General features: G+C 46.3%; 1 protein-coding gene across 1 annotated transcript in view; it reads left to right on the top strand.

Moving 5' to 3' along the window:
- The first annotated feature begins 4566 nt into the window (after positions 1-4566).
- The window catches only part of SMU1 (SMU1 DNA replication regulator and spliceosomal factor), a 55933-nt gene continuing 36038 nt past the window's right edge, over positions 4567-24461 (top strand). The window contains exons 1-6 of the mRNA XM_040417840.1: positions 4567-4700; positions 5113-5323; positions 16717-16869; positions 17083-17193; positions 19611-19739; positions 22156-22275. Of these exons, the coding sequence (XP_040273774.1) occupies positions 4675-4700; positions 5113-5323; positions 16717-16869; positions 17083-17193; positions 19611-19739; positions 22156-22275 (750 nt within the window). The 5' untranslated portion in view covers positions 4567-4674. The remainder of the gene's footprint in view (positions 4701-5112; positions 5324-16716; positions 16870-17082; positions 17194-19610; positions 19740-22155; positions 22276-24461) is intronic.

Raw genomic sequence — 24461 nt, forward strand, 5'->3', positions numbered from 1 at the left:
CTGCAGTGTCATATGGGTTTGTACACTTCTCCTGTATGTGGCTGTTTTCCCTTGCCTGGTCTAGGAAGGGTTAACTCCCTTCTGTGTGTGTGAACACTGGGTGTGGCTACTTGGGCGTGGGTGTGGCTACTTGGGCCTATATAGCCTCTGCTGAGAGCAGTAGTCAGAGGGGTACTTCAGCCATGGTCTGCTGGAGTCAGCCTCCTACTTTTATACCATCTGCCAGTGAGGGCCACCCTTGTGGTCATAAGCAAATGTTGTTATGTGATGTTAAGTTTATGTTTATGTGGTGTCTGTTATTATTGCAGCTATGGTTCTGGCTTCCTGTGTGTTTATGTGTGCTGTGTCCTTTTATGTCTGTGTGTGGACTTCAGCACTTGTGTCCAGGGATCCAGTCAGTGTGTCTGTGGCAGGTAGGGGTGGAAGTCTTTCACTCTCCTGCCATATCCATAGTCTGTTTATGTTTATATCCCCTTGCAGCTCGGCCAGTTTTAGACTCCTGTTTCTCTGCATCCAGGAGGAACAGGTGGTCTACCCAGCTCCTAGTTCAGGGATCGGCGGAGGGTGAGTAGGGATCCGAGGTTCCTGAGCATGATCCTTCCTACCTTCAAGGTCGGCTCATGCAGCTAGGAGTCAGGGTCAGATTAGGGATGCGTTAGGAGCTGACTTGCTCCCTAATTCTGTTGTCCTGGCCGAACAGCGACTAACATCTCGTGGCATCGCACAGCTGAGGGTTTTCCCCATCCTCAGCCGTGACAAAGACATTATCTGTGCCTGGTTAGACAAGGGAGTATGGCTTAACAAAAAAGGAAAAGGGGGCATGGATTAATATGCAACATTCTAGCATAATGTTCTGTTTCAAACTGAACCAAAGAATCTACCCATGCACCATGAGGTGATCCCACTATCCGGAGCCCTACTTAGAACACTATCCCAAATCCAGATGTTAATGTAGAGAGGGAGGTATGAATAGCGTGACCGCAATGCTAAATTCTGAAATGTAGATCTCTGAAAATTGTTGGAGAGCAATGACAATGATGGTACTGACGCCTAATGTGTCCCTGGATATCTGTGGGGATGAGTTAGTCCCTGAATTTTGCCCGCCACCCCTGTCCCTGCCTGCTTGAATGATCCACCCTAACCAGTGGCCCACAACTGGCCGGAAATCCCTCTCTAAATAAGTGCAGGGTCTGAATCAGGAAAGGGAACGCAGGGTGACAAAGAAAAAGAGGCTAGTGCCAGAATGGCACAGAAATCGGATGACAGAAATCAGAAACGTACCAAGCCAAGGTCAATACCAGGAGAGTCCAAACCGAATCTAAACAGAACCAGAGAAGTGAAACTAGGGGTAACCAGGGGTAAAAACCAGGATATCTTGTGAAGTCCAAAGGGTCAGGTAGGAGGCAAGGGCTAGTGAAGTAGAGATAAAAATAGGGTTCCTCTTACACATCATATGTGACCAAGGAGTGCAATTATGTCCAGGTTCTGGAGAGCTGTTTGCAACCTTCTGGATGTCAAATTAGATTTCTCATATGCATGCCATCCACAGGCCAATGGATAAGTGGAGAGCATTAATGAAGTCTTAACCAACTATTTGCGCCACTAAACTAATGCTGGTCAGTTTTGGTATATTAACCATTATAGTGAGGCTACCAGTAAGTCTCCATTCCTTATTGTGTATGGTCATCAACTATGGGTGCCTCTTCCTGTCGCTGTTTTGTCTGGAGTACCAGATTCTGACTTTTCTGTTGTAATCTTCTCCCAAATTTGTCAGGAGACTAGGGTTGCTCTTCTGCTGACCTGATGAAGAAGTTTGCTGACCAAAATGCAGGCCTCCCTCTCATTTCTCAACTGAAGATAAGGTATGGCTATCTTCTCAGAATATCATGTTTAGGGTAACTTCATACATTGTCACCTTGCTTCCTCTGTTCCTTCGGTGTCATAAAACAATTGAATCCAGTCTGCTACAAGTTGCTACAAGTTCCTCTCCGAGCATACCTAATTTGTTTCATGGCCCTCTTCTAAAACCTGTGATCTTCAATCGCTATTCCAGAGGTTCCACTCCTGCTGCCTCTCCAGTCAGTTCTGAAATGAAGTAAAAGATATTTTGAGCATGAGCATCAATAGCAAGACGGAAAGGCTTTGGTCCTGAGGAGAGTACTTGGAGAAGATTGATGCCCTAGTTCCTTTGAAGAAGTTTCTGGTAAAGTCCACTCCAAAGAGTGGGTGTAAGGGGGAAGTACTGTTATGCTGACAGAATAGACCCGCCGCTGCCCTGCTCCTCCGTGCTGGCACATGTGCCACATTACTTACCAGGCCAGTTCCTCTTCATCCCGGTGGCCTAGACCCACTTCTCCTCTTGATACTAGGCCCTGAAATCACATATGCCCCTCCTGTGGGCTGCTCCTGCTGCCAAGTCTTCTTCCTTTGTCCTTAGGGCACACGTGCGCTCCTGCTGACTCTCAGATGGGTAGTGCATGGGGTCTGATTTGTTCCAGCCTATAGCTGGCCACCTATGTGTATTTAAGGCGCTTTCCCCAGGAGGAAGGTGCCTGAGCTTTAGGTTTCCTAGCTTGCTAGATACCAGTGACGGTGTGCTATCCTGTTTGTCTGCCTGTGTATGGTACCTCTGCCTGTTTACTGACTCTGACTTCCACTGCCTACTCATAGCCTATTCAACGAGGTTGCGGCCTGGTGGCTCCTGTGGAGCGAAATCATGTTTTAGACAGATCCTAGGTGCAGACACATTAGTAAATTTGGTTCATTGTGTTTGCCCACTAGCGTTTTCTTCATGGCGTTTCCCCTATAGAGACGGTGTTAAAATGCCTGAAAAACACTACATCATCCCCTTTATAAAAATAAGCAAGAAAGACGAAAAGCCACCTAATTAACAAAGGCGCCAGTAGCAAAATACACTTGTGTCCTGCGTTTCAAATTCCTCAAAGACCTTCTGCTAACATTTGAAGCTGGCTGTTTTGCAGCAAAAAACGTCACTAAAAATCCAAAAGTGCAAAAAAGGCTACTAACAAACTGTGCAAAAGCATCCAAAGGATGCTATTACATGTTTGAGTGTTTGAGCCTTCCACATTGAGTTCAAGCATTTTATAGCCTGCTCACTTACCAGAAAAAAAATCTGCAGATTCCTATCCATGGCGTTCATCCACAAGAAAAATTATCATGCTCTTTTTTCTACAGATTATTCTACATAAGATAAAGATGGGAGAGCACATCATAGAAAGGATTGCATGTGATGTACACAGAAAATGTCAGGTTATATCTGCTCATCCTTGCGTTATACAAAGGGCATAACACCTTGTAGGGCAGACAGATAATTGGTTTCCAGCTTCTGCACACTGTCCTCATCAGACTCGAGCCTTGGCCAGGTTAAATACAGTTATAGAAGATAATTCAGGACCTCAGGAGTAGCACTACTGGAAAAAGACACTCCAAGTATTTTACCAAAAATGGAGACTTTATTGTGTGACTACTAGTAGTCGTGCAATAAAGGCTCCATTTCTGGTAAAATATGTGGAGTGTCCTTCCAGCAGTGCTACTCCTGAGGTCCCGAGTCGTCTTGTATACCTACAGATTCCACATGAAATAGCCACAGATTAACCCTATTGAATGATAGTGGGTCTAATCCTTGTGCAGATCCGCCAGCACAATCATCCTGTTAATGTCAGGTGTACCACAGGCAAACTCTGAACCTGTGAATGTACCATCAAGTTACTCCTGAGAGCTAATATGCCACAGCCATATATATGGAAAGGCTATCAAGGTGAATACATTTTACACTGACCTTGGCGTGTTGCCAAATTTCTATCTCATATGTAATATCTATGTGTCTATCTGTGTCATATCTGTCTATCCATATCATATGTATCTATCATCTGTGACTATCCATATCATATCTATCTGCGTCATATCTATCTATATAACTATATCCATATCATTTGTCTATTAGTGTCATATCTATATGTGTCATATCTATCTACTGTATATATCTATCTGTCCATCCATGTCATATGTATCTATCATCTATTTGTCTACCTTTATCATATCTATCTATATATCTAATATCTATCTGTCCATGTCATATGTGTCTATCATCTCTGTGTCTATCCGTGTCATATCTATCTCATATCTATCCATGTCATATCTATGTATCATCTCTGTCTATCTGTTTCATATCTATCTCATAACTAATATCTGTCTATCCATGTCATATCTATGTGTCTATCTGTATAATATATATATATATCAATCATATCTAATTGTCTATCCGTGTCTTCTGTATCTATCATCTCAGTGTCTATCTGGGCCATATGTATCTATCTACTATCCATTTACCTCATTTTATCTAATATCTATTTGTCTTGCTGCATTCCTATCTATCTCATGTATCTAATATCTATGTATTTCCCAACTCACATCTATTATGTATCTCTTTCTATTACATGTGTCTGATGAACAATATTTATCCAGTTTGTCATGCTTTCCGAAGGTTTCTGTGCGCCACCTAGCGTCGTCGCGATACAATTGCAGGAAAGAGCCGGAAGTGATGTAGAACGCCGGAGACTGCTCTCTGGATGTGACGTCATTGTTGTGCGCCCAGGCCTATCTTGCTGTTGGAGGACTGTGAGATCAGTCGGTTGCACCGGAGAAGCTTCCAACATGTCTATCGAAATCGAGTCGTCCGAGTAAGTGTGATATTGCTGTCGTGCTCACATAAGCGGCGCCAGGAGCAGCATGAGGTGCCGGGCGTGCACATATGTGGTGACGGCCATTGCTCTGCCCACAGGATCATTCTAGTCAGTAACCAGCTTCTTGATTCTAGAGAATCCCGCACAGCACGCAGTGCTGACTGCATTCATCCTGCAGCTATGTGTAAACTGTCCTGTGTGACAACCTGTAAAGCTACCATTACTGCTGACGTGGGGGTTGTCACCTACTCCTTGTGACCCCCTAAACTGCAGCTCTGCTACTTACTGCCATCATCCGTGTATAACTAGTAGAAGATCATTCAGGAGCCTGGGAAAGCTGGGTGCTTCTTTATTCTCACTGCTTGTCCCATGTCCTGCTACAAGGTGACCAATCTCTTTATTTCCTTAGTGTCATCCGTCTCATCATGCAGTACCTGAAAGAGAACAGTTTGCACCGCGCATTGGCAACGTTACAGGAGGAGACGACCGTGTCTCTAAATACAGTGGACAGTATAGAGAGCTTTGTGGCAGACATTAACAGCGGCCATTGGGATACAGTGCTGCAGGCTATCCAGTCGCTGAAACTGCCAGACAAGACCCTCATTGATCTGTATGAACAGGTAAAGAAGTGTTTTCCCCATTAATACGCGATTAATTTACCTCTGATTATTATTACTATAGGGTAAGAATATATTGTTGAACTTACTGATTGTTAGCGTCATCTGAGAAAAGACATGCATTTATTCAGGTCCGATCTTGTAAGGTAGAAGCCAGTTTTTCTCATCTTAGGGAAAATATTCCATCCTGACTCCAGTTGGGCGATCAGAATTATTTATTTTACTCACTTATATAGTGGTGTCATATCCCTCCACACTTTACAGACATTATTGCTTGCCTCCAGTGGGGCTCACAGTCAGAGTTCCCTATCAGTATGTCTTTGGGGGAGTACCCGGAGGAAACCTACACAAACACGGGGAGAACATACAAACTCCATGCAGATGATGTCAGATGTGAATTTAGGACCCCAGTGCACCAGTGTTAACCACTGAGCCGCCGTGCTGCCCCATGATCAATATCTCCAGAAGTCTAGTAACTATAACTTGTAATATTATTACACTCCAGAAATACATCCAGGCCCCTCTTGAATTCCTTTATTGTACTCACCATCACCTCAGGCAGAGAGTTCCATAGTCTCACTGCTCTTACCGTAAAGAATCCTCTTCTATGTTTGTACAAACCTTCTTTCCTCTAGATGTTGAGGGTATCCCCTCGTCACAGTCCTGGGTATGAATAGATAAATGATCAATACGGTGATCTTTTTCATAATCTAATTATTATGTCATGGTTTTCCAAACTATGTAACCCCAATTTTAATCTTTCTGGGTGCTGTAGTCCACCGATTTTAATGAACTACTTTGTTTGCCCGCCTCTGAACTTGTTCCATCTCTACACCATTTTCTTATTGGTAGTCTGAAATGAAGAATAATTAAAGTGCACATCCAGTCAAGTATATTAAGTCTGTACATTTGTGGGAGTTCAGGTCTAACACAGGCTCACCAGCATACACAGAGTTGATTTCTATTACAAGGGTATAATAATTATAACGAGAGATTAAACTACCAACAAGAAAAAGATTGCCAGTTAATTGTCCACACATAATGAGCATTAGCAAGGATGGGGAAGGAGGCTGGAGAAGTCATGTTAACCCCCAAGTGACCACCCATACACGGTTTTTATGGCGGTCACTAAGGGGCCTTATGCTGGTCCGCCGCTTTTTTACCTCGGCCCAGTAAGTGTTGCACGGGTCCCCGGCTCTCACATGAGAGCCACAGCCCTGCTCTACCAGCCCGGACCAGCAGGAGTGCTTATCCGGGCTGTTCAACACTTTACATGCTGCGTGCAATGGCGCCCGCTGCATGTAATGTGCTGACAGAGGGAGTGGACTCCCTATGTCTTCCATCGGCACCCCGCAAATGCGATCACCGGGTGCCGATGTGTGTGAAGTCTGCCTGGGGACTGATGTAGGCCCCAGACCAGCCTTCAATAATTTCCAGCAGGCTGCGCATTGCATTTTAAAAGCAATCAAAAAACTATCTGTTATAGTCCTCTTGTGGGACTATTAAAGGGTTTCTATCACTTCGTATCACATATTTAGGTGTCAGACACTAGCGATCCGCTAGTGTCTGCTCTAACAAACCACCCTAATATGATAGGTTTTGGGGCAGCCGTTTTGCTAAAATAACAACTTATATCTATATGCTAATGAGCCTCTAGGTGCTATGGGGGCGTCATTAGCACCTAGAGGCTCTGTCTACCTTCATAAACTGCCGCCGCCCAGCGCGTCCCTCCAGCCCGCCCATCTCCTGCTGAATGCGATCTTCTCCGTGCGCGTCTCTGTCCGGCGCATGCGCAGTGAATGTCTGACCGCTTCCCTGCTCAGACATCTCCACTGCGCCTGCGCCGATGACATCATAGTGCTCCGTTGAACAGGCGCAGTGGAGATGTCTGAGCAGGGAAGCGGTCAGACATTCACAGCGCATGCGCCGAACAGAGACGCGCACGGAGAGGATCGCATTCAGCAGGAGATGGGCGGGCTGGAGGGACGCGCTGGGCGGCGGCAGTTTATGAAGGTAGACGGAGCCTCTAGGTGCTAATGACGCCCCCATAGCACCTAGAGGCTCATTAGCATATAGATATAAGTTCTTATTTTAGCAAAACGGCCGCCCCAAAACCTATCATATTAGAATGGTTTGTTAGAGCAGACACTAGCGGATCGCTAGTGTCTGACACCTAAATATGTGATACGAAGTGATAGAAACCCTTTAAGTGGTAAAAAAAAAAAAAATTATTCAATAAAAAAAAATTACGCTTTTTTTTCCATTGAAAATACGCTTGCAAAAAAAGAAATCTTCCCCTTATGTTTGTTATTGCCGTGTCCTAACGACCCAGACTTTATAAATAACTCGGAAATTATCCCCTACGGTAAACGATGTAAAAAAAAAAATAATAATTACAGACTTGCTAATTTATTCTTAGTTGCCACCGAAAAACGTAATAATAAGCATTTACTCCAAAATGATACCAATGAAAAATACAAGTCATCCCGCAATAATCAAGCCCCCACACAACTCCATAGAAATAAAAAGGGTATGGGTCTTGGGAAGCGGCAAAGCAAAAAATTTGGTTTCTTGCCCATATCATTGGGGGACACAGGAACCTTGGGTATAGCTATGTCCTCTAGGAGGCGTTGACACTAGTAAAAGCTGTTAGCTCCTCCCCTGGCAGCTATACCCCCTCCAGCCTGGAGAGAGAGCTTCAGTTTTTTCTAGTGTCAATAGGAGGCAAGACCTCCCTGCTATGCAGGGAATCTCCTGAAGATTTTTTATTTTAGTTTATTTTTTTCCTTCTTTTTCAGATGGAAAACAGTGGACGCCTCGCCTCCCTGTTCTCCCGGGGTCCTGCCAGCACAAGGGTTACCCATTTAAGCCCCTTTTTCCAGCGTCCTGCCACTACGGTGCCAGTAGCTGAAGGGGTGACCCTGCTGGCCAGAGGAAGGGTGAAGATGGCGGGAGGACAGGAGATGAGGTGAGTACACGGGAATAGGTAAGTATTAACCTCTTCCCCCTCCCTCCCTCTTGGCATAGATCTCCCCTCCCCTGTATCTCAACCTATCAATGGAGCTAACAATACAGCTCAGGGTTTTCTGAGGGGGACACAGCAAGGCACAAGGCTGCCTGCTTCTTATCTTGGAAAAGGGAGCACATCACCCCTAAATCTGTCCCTCTCACTCCCCCTCTGGGCCGACGGTTAATGCTCATAGGGGGTTAATAGACGCTGGGTAGAATCACTTCAAACTACAGCGGGAGAAAGAGGCTCCCTCCCCCCGCTATCCGACTCATATTCTCTCTCTCTGGCTGCGGGGGTGAATACCCGAGGAGTTTGGATCCAGCGGCAGTGTCTGTTCCTCCCGGAGCACCGCCGGCCACGATGCGCTCACTCCCCGCTCCAGCCTCCTTTTTTCCTCCCCGGTCGGCCGCGTGTGTAAATTTAGGCCCGCGTTTTGCAAAGCCTAGGCCAAAACTCATCCCTGTGGGGGCGCGGCGCGGCAGACTGGCGCGAATTCTCCCGCCTAGCTGCTCCCTTTCCCCAGAAGCCAGCTGAGCACCGCCCCCTCAGGCACTTTTTAATCCTTCCTGGCCAGCCTTTTCTTAGGCCGGTGCTGGGTCATCTAAGGGTTGGATAGAAGTGCGGTCTCTTACTATAGAAGTAACCCTTCATACTTCTCCATACAAATAAAAAAATAAAAAGGGAGCATTTAATACGGGCCCCGGCCCCCCTCAGCACATATAATGCCCGTACCCTGTTACGGTCAGGAGGACCTCTCATAGTCCCAATCCGCCCTACTCGGCCGCTTGGTTGATACTTCTGCGTGCACCTGCGCAATACAGGGAACCCTGCAGGATTCCCAATACGGTCTTCGGGGCCGTTGGCTGACAATCCTCCACCTGCGCAATCAAGGAGGATCTCTGACGTTCCTGGGTCGTTTGGTCTATATTTTCCACCAGCGCAATTCAATAGAGGATCTCTGACATTCCCAATCCACCCTCCCGGGTCGTTTGGTTGATAATTCTCCGCCTGCGCAATTCTATAGGGGACCTCTGACATTCCCAATCCACCCTTCTGGGTCGGTTGGTGGATTTTCCACCGGCGAAATTCATTACAGGACCTCTGTCTTCCCAATCCACCCTTCCGGGTCGTTTGGTTGATAATTCTCCACCTTTGCAATTCAATAAGGACCTCTGAAATTACAATCTGCCCTCCCGGTTCGTTTTGTTGATAATTCTCCAACTGCGCTATCCAGCAGAGGACCTCTGGAACTTCCCAATCCCCCCTACGGGGTTGTTTGGTTGATAATGCACCGCCTGCGCAATCCGGTGGATGGACCTCTAGAAGTTCCCACTCCACCCCCTGGGTAGTTTGGTTGATAGTCCGCAACTGTCAGGGGCGAGATTCTAAAGGGTAGTCCTACGTTCAAGCGGACCCGGAGAGGGTTAGTCTAAGGGGGAGGGAAATCACTGATTCAGACCCTGACATGAATCCGAAGCAATCTTCCTTGATTGCGTCTATGGTTGCCAGCAGTACTTGTCGTATGCATTGCCCCCTTCCATGGGCAGAGTAATTGCACTACTTTGGCATACAGTACTTGCCTTATACATTGTCCCCTGCCATAGGTGGACTAAGTACCGGGACACTGGTTTCAGGGCCGGGAGTATACTTTACCCCTTCTGTAGGTGGTGAAATTACATCTCCACTTGGTTCAGTACCTGCCGTATGCATTAGCCCTTCCTTAGGTGGCGCGCTGACATATCTAGTTCCATTGTGTGCTGTAGGCGTTACACCCTTACTTAGGTGCAATAATTGCACTCCCACGGGGTACAGGACTCGCCATATGCACTAGTTTCCGCCGTGGGCATTAACCCCCCCTTCATAGGTGGAGTATTTTCCCTACCACTGGCTTAAGTGCTTGCCGTATGCGTTCCACCTTCCATAGGTAGAGTAATTGCACTGCCATTGCATACGGTCCCGACTTCGCGCTATCCCTTTCCAAGGGCTGAGTGTTGCACTTCGCCGTGCTTCCTGTTGCATTAACCCCTTCCGCAAGTGATCCACTAGCGGGGAATATCTAAACGTCTCGGATGTTGCAATTCAACTACGCCACGGCTCTAGGTGCCTTCGCTTTTCACAAAGGGGCGTGGCAACAGTCGGTACTTTTACTCTAGTAGTATACTGGTGCAGCCAGTGGATACGGTAGCTATTCCTTCCTTCTTTTGGCGCGGGTTTTGGACATGTTCATCCTCTGTCTTCAGGGGGTTGCCTAGCATCACTTATGTGTCCCAGAGACCCCCCCATCTCCATGGGCCTCCACCATTCCTGTCGGTCATGATATTGTCTGCATCAATGCATAGTGCGTGCACCAGTGCACATATTTGGTGAGTACGTTCCAGAGAGTCGAGTGTTTCACCGACTCTGTATTCTCTATCCACCACTCCTCCTTCTCTGGGAAGTGGTTATGCTGGCACTCTCCACAGATGCAGCTTTTTTTGCTAATGCTTGAGTTCATAGTCGCCGCAGTGGGACTTCCCCCTCAGTTAGGGGCCTTACCCTGGCGCTAGCTTGGTGGTTGCTCCTGTTCAGCGCCCTCCCGGGTAGGGTTTTAAAGTTTTCTCTACTTGACACGGGCGGTATGGTACGTGGCTTCTACGGATAGTCTCAGGCCTTCCCCCTCAGTTTTGCGCTCACGGGCAAGCGCTGGCTACTACTGTGCGAGTGGTATTTGTGTTACCACTACATACTTAGGTTCTTCAGCTCACTCTTCAGGTGGTGGACTCTTCTAGCATTGCATTGGTGGCCTCTGAGGGCGGCCCCCTCCTCTGCCAGGGTATGGGGCTAGCAATACAGTGTGACTCCCCTTGCCTGGTTTTCATCCTCAGGCGGAGATTTTGTTTTTGCACAGCCTCCTAATCCTTGGCTACTTCTGTATAGTGCCGGTCTCTGATGGGGAATGGACTTAGACCTATTCTTCTCCTGTCTTTTTCCGCCTCTGGCTCATGGTTCATAGCCACTCGCAGGCCTTGGTAGTTCCCATGTTACTACCTTCCCTCCGCATTTGCACGGGGTATTCGTTTGGTGGCCTTCCATTTCCAGACTCGTTCCGGTCCGACTGGTGTACTGTGGCGTCCTCCTCATCACTCCTTCTACAGGGACTTCTTCCATTGGTCCGGGTGTGCTAACGGTATCTACACGAAAGCTTCACACTTTTCTATCCCGAGCAAGAGTTCCGGAAGCATGCGGCGTGGACGCCCTGATATCTCCTTGGCGGAAGTTTTCCCTCCTTATGTGTTTTTTGTTCACCTGGCCCTCCTACCCAGGTTCTTCGGAAGATCAAGAGGGAGGGCATTCCAATGAATCCTAGTAGCTCCGGATTGGTTATCGTGCGTGGCACGCTGGCCTCAGTCGCCTTCTAGGAGACATCCCTTGGTCACTGCCACTCAGAGACGACCTTCTTTCACAGGGTCCAGTCTTACATCAGCATTAGGGTCTTTGGTTGACAGCGTGGCTGTTTAATCCGCCATTCTGACGTGGAGAGGGTTTTCGGCGGATGTCATCTGCACTATGTTTCAGGCCAGGAAGCCTGCATCGCCCAGGCTCTATTAGGACCTGGAGGTCCTTCCTGGGCTTCTGTGAAGCCGGGACATCCCCTCACTCCGTCTTTTCTCTCCCAACAGTCCTATCATTTCTACAATCGGGGTTGGACCTGGTTTAGCCCTTTGTCCTTTATGGGTCCGGTGTTGGTGCTTCTATCCTGGGGCAGTTCCAGTGTACTCTGATCTCCCTGGTGCCACGGAGGCTTTCTTTAGAGAGTGGCACATATGGTTCCTTCGTACCGTCCTTTACCGCCTTGGGATCCGAATATAGTTCTCTCACTCTGGCTCCGGTCCTAGAAGGTGGTCTTTTCTTGTGGCTATCACATCCATCAGTTGGGAGTCCGGGTTGGGGGCGCTCTCTTGCAGAAGCCCTTCCTGGTTCTTCACAAGGATAAGGTGGTTCTCCGGCTCATTCCTTCTCCCGAAGGTGGTCTCTGGCTTCCATGTCAATGGGGACATTGTTCTTCCTTCACTGTTCCTCCACTTCACACCCTACGGAAGGGAGTTACATTATTGACGTTGTCAGAGGTCCGATCATTATTTGGCAGCCTCCAGTCTCTTCCGGCGTACGGAACCCCTTTTTGTCTTCCGAAGGGTCCTCGCTAGCAATTGGCGGCCTCCAAGGTGGCGATTGCACGTTGGATTCGGTCTGCAAGTGCTAAAACATACCGCGCCCCGGAGCAGGGTTCCGCCCTTAGGTGTCACGGCTTACTCCACAGAGCGGTGGGCGCTTCTTGGGCTCGGGGGCATCGTGCTTCGGCTGTTAAGTTGGGTAAGGTGGCTACTGGTCCTCCTTGCATATGTTCACCAAAAATTACCAGGTGCATACTTATGCATCGGCGGTCCCGGCATTGGGCCACGTGGTCTTGCAGGCGACAGTTCTTAGATGTCTGCAGGGACGCTTGCTTCCGTGGGTCTGTGGTTTTTCCCTCCCTGTGGACTGCTTTCGGACGTCCCACAGTTCCTGTGTCCCCCAATGAATATGGGCGAGAAAAGGAGATTTTTGTATAACTTACCCGTAAAATCTCTTTCTCGCTCTTTATTGGGGACACAGCACCCACCCAGTATTGTTGTTCGACCACAGTTGTGGCTATTGCTGGTTTGAGCCCCGTTGGGTCTTTTGGCATGGTTGGTGTTCCATGTTTTTTTCTTTGGTTGGCTTGCTTCTCCTACTACTTGTACACAAACTGAAGCTCTCTCTCCAGGCTGGAGGGGGTATAGCTGCCAGGGGAGGAGCTAACCGCTTTTACTAGTGTCAACGCCTCCTAGAGGACATAGCTAAACCCGCAGTTCCTGTCTCCCCCAATGAAGAGCGAGAAAGAGATTTTACTGGTAAGTTATACAAAAATCTCCTTTTTATTGCAAAAAAGTAGTAAAATGTAAAAAAAAAAAACTATATGTACCGTATTTTTCGCCCCATAAGATGCACTTTTCTCCCACAAAAATGGGGGGGAAATGCCCCTGCGTCTTATGGGGCGAATGCTTGCAGTTTTACATCGCAAGCTGCGATGTACGAGCGAGCGGGGACTCGGGGAGGGACTGGGAGGAGGAGCTGGGGGCCGGCAATAGCGGCGGGGCGGTGCAGTCAGTGTAGTATAGCCCCGCCCGTCCGGTATACTAATATAAGATGTCTTATTCAATTAATAGTTATTAAACATGCCCCCTCACTCCTAATAGTACCTTACATCCTAACAGCTTCTGTAGAATGCAGGCAGGCCGGACGGGTGGCAGCGTAACTCCCTCATGTCACGTGCCTGCTCCGCCTACTTTATGAATGAAGCAGGTGGCGCAGGCAAGTGACGTCAGTGAGTGAATCGCCTGCCTGCCGGCATTGTACAGAAGCTGTTAGGATGTAAGGTACTATTAGGAGTTGGGGGGCATGTTTAATAACTATTAATTGAATAACACATCTTATATTAGTATACCGGAGCAGCGGGGGGGGGGGGGATCTGTGGATGACATTTTTATGGGGGACAGGGGGACATCTGTGGATGGCACAGTTATGGGCTGGGGGAGGTCTGTGGATGGCACATATATAACAGTGCCATCCACAGACCCCCCCCCCCCCCCCCTGTAACAGTGCCATCCACAGATCCCCCCCCCCCCCGTAACGGTGTCCGTCATCCACAGATCCCCCCCCCCGTAACAGTGTCCGTCATCCACAGATCCCCCCCCCCCCCCCGTAACGGTGTCCGTCATCCACAGATCCCCCCCCCCCCGTAACGGTGTCCGTCATCCACAGATCCCCCCCCCCCCCCCATAACGGTGTCCGTCATCCACAGATATCCCCCCGTAACGGTGTCCGTCATCCACAGATCCCCCCCCCTGTAACGGTGTCCGTCATCCACAGATCCCCCCCCCCCCCCCGTAACGGTGTCCGTCATCCACAGATCCCCCCCCCCCCCGTAACGGTGTCCGTCATCCACAGATCCCCCCCCCCCCGTAACGGTGTCCGTCATCCACAGATCCCCCCCCCCCCCCGTAACGGTGTCCGTCATCCACAGATCCCCCCCCCCCCCCGTAACGGTGTCCGTCATCCACAGATCCCCCCCCCGTAACGGTGTCCGTCATCCACAGATCCCCCCCCCGTAACGGTGTCCGTCATCCACAGCGCCCCCCCGTAACTGTGTCCCTCATCCACAGCGCCCCCCGTAACTGTGTCCGTCATCCACAGCGCCCCCCCGTAACTGTGTCCGTCATCCACAGCGCCCCCCGTAACTGTGTCCGTTATCCACAGCGCCCCCCCGTAACTGTGTCCGTCATCCACAGATCATCCCCCCCCCGTAACGGTGTCCGTCATCCACAGATCCCCCCCCCCCCGTAACGGTGTCCGTCATCCACAGATCCCCCCCCCCCCCCCGTAACGGTGTCCGTCATCCACAGCGCCCCCCCGTAACTGTGTCCCTCATCCACAGCGCCCCCCGTAACTGTGTCCGTCATCCACAGCGCCCCCCCGTAACTGTGTCCGTCATCCACAGCGCCCCCCGTAACTGTGTCCGTTATCCACAGAGCCCCCCCGTAACTGTGTCCGTCATCCACAGATCTCCAGTAATAGTGCCATCCACAGACCACCATTAGTTCCAAACACACAGCACACCTTTTGGTTAAAAATATTTTTTTTCTTATTTTCCTCCCCAAAAACCTAGGTGCGTCTTATGGGCCGGTGCGTCTTTTAGGGCGAAAAATACTGTATTTGGTATCACTTGGGGGTGCACCGAAATTCCGGCAGCCGAAAATATCGGCCGAAAATGTACCTAATCCATTTCGGCCGATATTGTTACATATCGGCCGAAAATATGGGGTGTGGGATTTGTCACCCACCAAGTAGCTCACCATCTGCGGGCGGGCGGTTTACTTTTAAGTCACTGCATCTTTATTTTACCTTACAATCGTGACGCTCCAGTAACAACTCTGCAGGCAGAGCGGAGGGCGGCGTAACGTCACTTACTCACGTGACTCGCCTGCTCCGCCTCCTTCATTCATAAAGTGGGCGGAGCAGGTGCGTCACGTAAGTAAGTGACGTTACGCCGCCCTCCGCTCTGCCTGCACAGTTGTTACTGGAGCGTCATGATTGTAATGTAAAATAAAGATGCAGTGAGTGATGCTGTGAGCAGCAGGGCCGGGGCTGTTATGGGTAGGGGGATCGGTCTATGGCACTGCTATGGGGAGGGGAGATCTGTGCACTGTTATGGGGAAAGGGATCTGTGCACTGTTATGCCCATAACAGTGCACATATCCCCCCCCTCCATAACAGCGCCACCCACAGATCCCCCTCTCCATAACAGAGCCACCCACAGATCCCCCCCCTCTCCATAACAGAGCCACCCACAGATCCCCCCCCTCTCCATAACAGAGCCACCCACAGATCCCCCCCCTCTCCATAACAGCGCCACCCACAGATCCCCCTCTCCATAACAGCGCCACCCACAGATCCCCCTCTCCATAACAGCGCCACCCACAGATCCTCCTCTCCATAACAGAGCCACCCACAGATCCTCCTCTCCATAACAGAGCCACCCACAGATCCCCCTCTCCATAACAGAGCCACCCACAGATCCCCCTCTCCATATATAATATGATTTATTAAATTCATGAAAAAGAATTATTAATAAAATCATTAAAAAAAAAAAAGTATTTTAAAAGTATTTGGGCAAAAAGGCAGTTTCGGTTTCGGTCAAGGGCACCCAGAATTTTCGGTTTCGGACCAGAATTTTCATTTCGGTGCACCCCTAGTATCACTGTAATCATACTGACCCAGAGAATAAAGCGATTATGTTATTTATAGCAAAAAATTAACGCAGTAAAATTTATAGCTTAAAAACTTATTGCTGTTTTTCCCATCTCCCTCCCAGAAAGAGTTAATAAAAGTTAATCAGAAAGTTATGTGTACCCCAAAATGGCGCCATTAAAAACTACAACTTGTCCCGCAAAAAACAAGCTCTCATAAAGCTCTATAGATGGAAGAATAAAAAAAATATATATAGCTCTTGGAACACAACAATGAAAAAGAGGAAAAACGCTTGGTCGGTAAGGCCCAAAACAGGCTGGTCACTAAGGGGTTAAGGACTGTTTTAGGGAGGTGATCAAAAACTTGTCCAGACAGTGAACACAGATGAGTTTTTACATGATAGTCTGTATATGAATATGATGATACCCATTCAGTTTTCAGCGTCGTATTCAGTCTGGGTGCTGTCTGTTTTAAACTCACCTGGACGGTAATCCGTCTGTTTTAGTGCCCTTATAAGTAGCACTTTATGCTGTATGTGCTGTCTGTAACTTCTTCTGCGTTTTATCTTTCCACCTTGTAGGTTGTTCTGGAATTGATTGAGCTCCGAGAGCTGGGAGCTGCCAGATCTCTTCTGAGACAGACTGACCCCATGATCATGTTAAAGCAGACACAGCCCGAAAGATATATACATCTTGAAAACCTATTGGCTAGATCTTATTTTGACCCCCGTGAGGTATGTTTCCTAATTTTCTCTATCATAATATGACTTTAAATTTAGACAAGGTGTTCGAGATTTACATTCCCTAACACAATTGGGGACATTTATCAAGGCCCAACTGAATTTACAACATGCGGTAGAAAATTGGCACACATTACAGCAGAAATCTGCTCTACACAACCCAATATTCTACACAATTATGAAATATTATTTTGGTGACTCTTACAGGCGTATCCAGATGGCAGCAGCAAAGAGAAAAGGAGAGCTGCCATAGCCCAAGCTCTTGCTGGTGAAGTGAGTGTGGTACCCCCATCTCGTCTCATGGCTTTGTTGGGCCAGGTAAAGAAATATTGAATTCCTTTAATTTGATGTACACTATATGGCTTGAGTTTATGAACACCTGACTCTTACTCCTATATGTGTATGTGTTGGATATCCCATTCCAAAGCCGTGGGCTTAGCATGGAGCTGGTTGCACTTTTATAGCTGTAACAGCGTGCAATCTTCTAGTGTGCCTTCAATGCGATATTTTGGACTGTGATGTCACATGTGGCCTTGCCCTAAAGGCAGGGATGAAAAATGAAAATGCTGCAAAATTGGCTTTGGCCCGTAAAGTGAACCTGTTTGAGCTAAAGGCAGCATATTAGAAAGCAGGAGGAGCTGAGCAGATTAATATAATGTGTATTTTATACATTTAAATCCCTGCTCATTCTGGGCTTTGAAGTGAAGGAGGCGGTCCTATCAGTGATTGACAGCTAGCTCTATATACACACTCATAGATTGAAGGCTGTCGGTCACTGATAGGACCGCCTCCTTCACTTCAGAGCCCAGAATGAGCAGGAATTTCAATGTATAAATTACATGTTCTACTGAATCTTTTAACATACATCCATGTATCAAGCTGCTCAGCTCCTCTTGCTCTATAACATGCTGCCTGCAGATTACTTTGCAGTTTTATGGTGACAGGTCCTCTTTAAAGGGCTTGGCCACTTTCTGGTTATTGTTGATCAATGTGTCTCTAAGTTAACTATATGGCACTTACTAATATAGTCTTTGTTGAAATTCTGCACCATTTTCTATATTTCGTGTGGTATGCCCCATTGTTTACAAAGCAGAGGTCCTGTCCATAAAATGGTTGCTGATGGTCATGTGACCAGGCAAAACACCTCCATGTGATGTCTCTTCCATTCAAATACACTACATCTGCACTAAACTCCCAACAGAACAAGTGCATATGGGCAGTGTGAGACTGACTGGAAAAGTAGCAGAAAATAGTTCTATTTCGCCTAGGTGTCTTTCATATACAATGTACTAGGCTACAGGAAGTGGATATCTCAACTAGGAAATCCAGGAAAGATGGGTTGTCTTAGCAAAACATGAGGGCTTTGGTTAATGGTGTTGTCGGGCCTGGATTTTTATGGAATGATAAGCAGGTTGGTAGTGGGGCTCCTCATTCCCTTCCTGTCCAGAACAGGTTTCCTATAGAGCTCTCAGCCAGGTGATGGATCTTGGCTCATTTCTAGGCTATAAAGGTCTGCACTATGAGTGTGTGTGTGTGTGTGGGACTGGTTGAACAGGCTGTCTTTCACCCTTACCGCTGAAGTCTGCTAAAACAACAAAAAGGACACTGTAAGTTTACTTTGAGTTGTGTCGTGTGGCTGGTAGTAGGCCGCCCGTATAGAAAGGGTGATCTTGTGTTTAGTTAGTGCTCAGCCGAGCAGGAATTTATTTTGTGTTTTTGCCTGAATGTAAAGGCCTTATATTTTTGCTTGTAAGTGAAAATAAAGAAAACGGGCAAATCCCTGTGTGTTTCTGACTGCTGTGCCTACCACTATTGAGCTGACCCCAACAGCAAGTACTGTGTATTTGAATGGAGAAGACCTCACATGGAGGTGATTTTACTGGTCACATGACCCTCCATCAGTGACCATCTTGTGGACAGCCCAAAAGACTTTGTAAACAATGGGGCATATCTTATTAAATATTGGAAATGGTGTAGAATTTCAATAAAGACTATATTAGTCAGTGCCATCTTACAAACACACCAGTCAGCAGTAACCAGAAAATGGCCAACCCCTTTAAGTTATTAAAATTTCCCTTCACTGGAACACGCCAGGATTCAATGCTTTCACGCTTTACTCCAGTCAAACAAGCTAAAGTGATTGTGCTAGTATACTGATGACCGATCCTTGCTTCACTGTTTACTTGCCTGCCGACTAGATAATTACACTGCACTGCTGCTACAAGTTAGACGGTGTGCAGTTAAACAATGAAGAGGCTGCAGCACTTGCATGAGCTCCACAGCTTCTTCAAACAACTGATCGTGGGGGTGGCAGGAGCCGGACCCATACGCCAGTTTTGATCTCCCTGCACTGGCGTGAGATGCACCTAATTTAACATAGTAACATAGTTTATAAGGCCGAAAAAAAGACATTTGTCCATCCATTTCAGCCTGTTATCCTGCAACTGTGAGGTAGAAGCCAATTTTTCCCACTTAAGAGGAAATGATTAAGATACCTCTTAACAAATCAGTTACATCTCTGCCCTGCCGTGTGCCAGATTCTGACTTCTGCTGGCCGTACAAAGTCCTGTCCCCTTTACTCGGCATTTCGGAACAGTGCAGAGAAGCTCAAAGTTGCAAATTATGGTGCACACGTGGCATGCGCCATATTCTGCAACCTTTTTACGCTACAGTAGTGACATTAAGGGGTTGATAAATGTCCCTCTGTTTTTCCACAAATGATTTCTCTTTTCCAGGCTTTGAAATGGCAGCAGCATCAGGGGCTTTTACCTCCAGGAATGACCATTGATTTGTTCCGTGGTAAAGCAGCTGTGAAAGATGTGGAAGAAGAAAAGTTCCCTACACAACTGAGCAGACACATAAAGGTAAAGCGCCAATGTATATTTTCATGTAACCCATTTCATGCCTTGCATTTATGTTGGGGTTCCCCCCCCCCCCCACTATGTGTTATAATTGTTATTTCTTCTCAGTAAGCCAGATATATTATTTCCTTTAGATCAGTAGAGGCCGCTGCTTCTATCCGACAGTTTGTCATTTTAACCCCAATTCAACAGAGCAAAAGTGCACTAATGAAAATACATGTAAAAGCTACATAAGAGGACGAGTTGGTACTGTTAAACGAGTTGTCTGTGATCAGCAATAGTGTGGCAGAGTCTTTTTACAGGGCTGATGTCATGTCAACATCACATCATTGCTGCAACCAATGGTTTTCACAAAGTTTGCTGCTTCAGTATTTTAGATCCTTTTTTTTTTTTTTTTACATTTCTATGATATACTAAAGTACAAAGACAAAATATTTCCAGAGTTGACCCTTCACAAGAGTTCTGCAATTCGTCCTGGCATGCTGGATATCAGCTTCTGGGCCAAATCCTGACTGATGGCAAACCATTCTTTTCTAATCATGATGGCTCCAGACTCATTTAACTTGAATGGGTCCGTGATCCGTCCGCAAAAAAAAATTAGAACAAATTCACCTGCAGATTGCGGACCTATTCAGGTGAATGGGCTGTTTGTGGGTCTTAATACGGGCCATGGCCGGCAACGGTCGTGTGCAAGAGGCCTAGCAGAGGGAGACAGTGATTTGAAGCGCCAGCCCTCCTTTCAAAGCAACCAGTTTGCTCTTCTAATTCAATCAGCATGACCTCGTTAGCACGGTCTCCTGAGCTAATGAGAAGATCACTGAAATAAAGTTAGGTCATTTTGTGGCAGGGCTGAAATGAAGTGAAAATTTGGGTTTTTGTGATTGTTACTTTTCATGACAAGGAATGACTGCAATTAATTACTATTCATCTGATCACCCTTCATAACAATCTAGAGATAAAGGGGTATTGTGGTTATGTTAAGCCAGGCATGCTCAACCTGCGGCCCTCCAGCTGTTGTAAAACTACAACTCCCACAATGCCCTGCTGATAGCTGTAGGCTGTTCTGGCATGCTGGAAGTTGTAGTTTTGCAACAGCTGGAGGGCCGCAGGTTGAGCATGACTGTGTTAAGCTATCCACTAACTACAGTATAGGGGATAACAAATTGGTGGTACTCCCACTGATCTGATAGTTATTCCCTTTCCTGTGGATAGCAGATAACATAACCAGAATATCCCTTTTAGGCTACTTTCACACTGGCGTTTTGGCTTTCCGTTTGTGACCTCCGTTCAGGGCTCTCACAAGCGGTCCAAAACGGGTCAGTTTGCATTCTGAATGGAAAAGGATCCACTTAGAATGCATCAGTTCAGTCTCCATTCCACTGCTTGCAGCGTTTTGATGTCCGTCTGATGAAACGGATCAGTCCTGGCACACAATGTAAGTCAATGGGAAAGGATCAGTTTTCTCTGACACAATCTGGCACAATAGAAAACTGTTCCGTCCTCCATTGACTTTCAATGGTGTTCAAGGCGGATCCGTGATGGCTATGTTAAAGATAATACAAACGGATCCGTTCAGAAAGGATGCAGATGGTTGTATTATCTGAACGGACCCATCCACGACGGATCTACACAAAACGCAAGTGTGAAAGTAGCCTAATGCAATCTGCCCCTTGTAAAAACTAAAGCAGGAAACTTTTTGAAAACCAAAATTTGTGTCAGTGTTTGGCCACTGCTGTACATCGTTGAGGCCAGTGGTCACTTCTTGTTGATGTGATGTTGGCATTGAAGTCCTGTAACCAAAGACCAGCAGCTCGTCCTTCAATGTGAATAGGGCGAGTTGCGTCCCTCTGTAGAGCTGTTGTGTGGTAGTGAGAGGAAAGGGTGGGCCTGACTACACATTGTTCTCTTTTTTTTGAATCTGATAATTTTTCTTAAACTGTTTGCTTATATTCTGTTGTTTTTCAAGAAATTGGACCCCTATCCCAACCACCCCCCCTCCCAACCTACACAGTGTGCTCTAGTGCCTGCCTTCATCTTATAGCATTGAGTGTTTCATTGCTTGACCGCTTATTGCACACAGCATCTCATCATTACTATCAATTCTAGAGCAGGCAGCAACCCTGCTCTTCCACAGATAGTAATGATGTAATCCTGTGTGTGATGCCATCATGGCTGAGCAGCCTGACAGGAATGGAGGCAGATTACATCATTGTCAGTTGTCTGTGTACCACTACACATTTTTATTGGCCGATTTACTAATCAAGTGTTATCATTTCCACCTACAAGTAAATGAACTACAGCTGTCTTTAATAAAAGCATACATAGTATTATATGATATACATAATAAGTGAAATCCATAAAAGCTTGCTAAAGGTTATGCTTTAATATTGAAATTTTCTTCCTTTTTTTTTTTTTACAGTTTGGTCAAAAATCACATGTAGAATGTGCCCGATTTTCGCCTGATGGCCAGTATTTGGTGACTGGGTCAGTGGATGGATTTATTGAGGTGTGGAACTTCACAACAGGAAAAATAAGAAAGGCAAGTTCTATGTGTATAAAAATAATTTGTTTCATTAAAACTAGGCCGCAAAACATGGATACCATATGAGTTCCTTATTTTTCTCACTCTCGTCAATAGAAAGGACTATTCCCGTCCAGTGCAGACCAGAATAGGGCATGTTCTATAATTTGTTAAACGGCCACGCTGATCCACAAAAAATCCAGATGTGTGCATGGCACCGTGTTAAAAGCATTTACAGCTAAATGGACCATAGGAACAATGGAGAGAAGATTGCCCAGTTCTCTAGACATGCTGTGTGACCTGTGCAGGGTGTTGACATCACCTATTGTGAAATGGTGTATTCTATGTATATATGTGTGTGTGTGTATATATGTGTGTGTATATGTGTATATTTATTTACAGGGTGATTTGATTTAAATCAAACTGATTTAAATCACTAGTCAGTAAGGCTTGATTTAAATCATAGTTTTCTACATAAAGACTAATTCTTGCTGGTATAACTTATAATATGCAAGTAGAGGAAGATTTGTAGAATAACTTTTTATATTAGTTTGATTAAGTTCTGCATTCATAGGTTTGTAGAAGTTAGGATTAAGGTCTTTTTCTCAACTCTGTTCATGTTATAACATTTTTGCTGTGAAGAAGAGGCATGTGATCTCTGCTGAGTCAAATTCAGTTTTGAGAATTGCAAAAGTAAGCCAAGCATCTGTGATAATATCTTGTAGGCAGAGAAACTGCCCAATTATCTTACAAAAACCTCTGGAAGAGCATGACATTGGATTAATGGAATTTATTTACCCCAAAAATTAAACACATACAGACTTATTCTACATAATTAAAAACATAATCTTTATTTCATGATGGAATAACCTTTGGATGGTAATATAGATTTTTTTTAAATATTTTTATTTTTTATAATCAATTGATTTTTATCCACCGTGTGTGTGTGTGTGTATGTACAGTACAGACCAAAAGTTTGGATACACCTTCTCATTTAAAGAGTTTTCTTTATTTTCATGACTATGAAAATTGTAGATTCACACTGAAGGCATCAAAACTATAAATTAACACATGTGGAATTGTATACATAACAAACAAGTGTGAAACAACTGAAAATATGTCATATTCTAGGTTCTTCAAAGTAGCCACCTTTTGCTTTGATTACTGCTTTGCACACTCTTGGCATTCTCTTGATGAGCTTCAAGAGGTAGTCCCCTGAAATGGTCTTCCAACAGTCTTGAAGGAGTTCCCAGAGATGCTTAGCACTTTTTGGCCCTTTTGCCTTCACTCTGCGGTCCAGCTCACCCCAAAACATCTCGATTGGGTTCAGGTCCGGTGACTGTGGAGGCCAGGTCATCTGGCGCAGCACCCCATCACTCTCCTTCATGGTCAAATAGCCCTTACTTTCAAAGTTTTCCCAATTTTTCGGCTGACTGACTGACCTTCATTTCTTAAAGTAATGATGGCCACTCGTTTTTCTTTACTTAGCTGCTTTTTTCTTGCCATAATACAAATTCTAACAGTCTATTCAGTAGGACTATCAGCTGTGTATCCACCTGACTTCTCAACGCAACTGATGGTCCCAACCCCATTTATAAGACAAGAAATCCCACTTATTAAACCTGACAGGGCACACCTGTGAAGTGAAAACCATTTCAGGGGACTACCTCTTGAAACTCATCAAGAGTGTGCAAGGCAGTAATCAAAGCAAAAGGTGGCTACTTTGAAGAACCTAGAATATGACATATATTCAGTTGTTTCACACTTGTTTGTTATGTATATAATTCTACATGTGTTAAAATTATAGTTTTGATGCCTTCAGTGTGAATCTACAATTTTCAAAGTCATGAAAATAAAGAAAACTCTTTGAATGAGAAGGTGTGTCCAAACTTTTGGTCTGTTCTGTATATATGAGTTGGGCAGCACAGCAATCTCTAAGGTATAGGCAGAGTGCCATCGGCTGAGGAGGCGATCCCCCTCCAAACAATTAGACTGAAGAAACTCCACGGCACATCCAAGGCATAAAAATCGAAGAATCCAAGCACGCGGCGCACAGGGATCCCCGCTGAGCCCTCAAGTAGGATCATATTCCTGAGATTAGCGGATTGTTTAGTAAGGCACGCGTCTGATACCAGGAAGTGAGTTGAAAACATTCCTGGATGCATCTTCTAACCTGGAGGGGCAGTATATCTATGAAGCTCTCC

The sequence above is a fragment of the Bufo bufo genome, chromosome 2, assembly GCF_905171765.1.
Source record: "Bufo bufo chromosome 2, aBufBuf1.1, whole genome shotgun sequence".
Classification (NCBI taxonomy): Eukaryota; Metazoa; Chordata; class Amphibia; order Anura; family Bufonidae; genus Bufo; species Bufo bufo.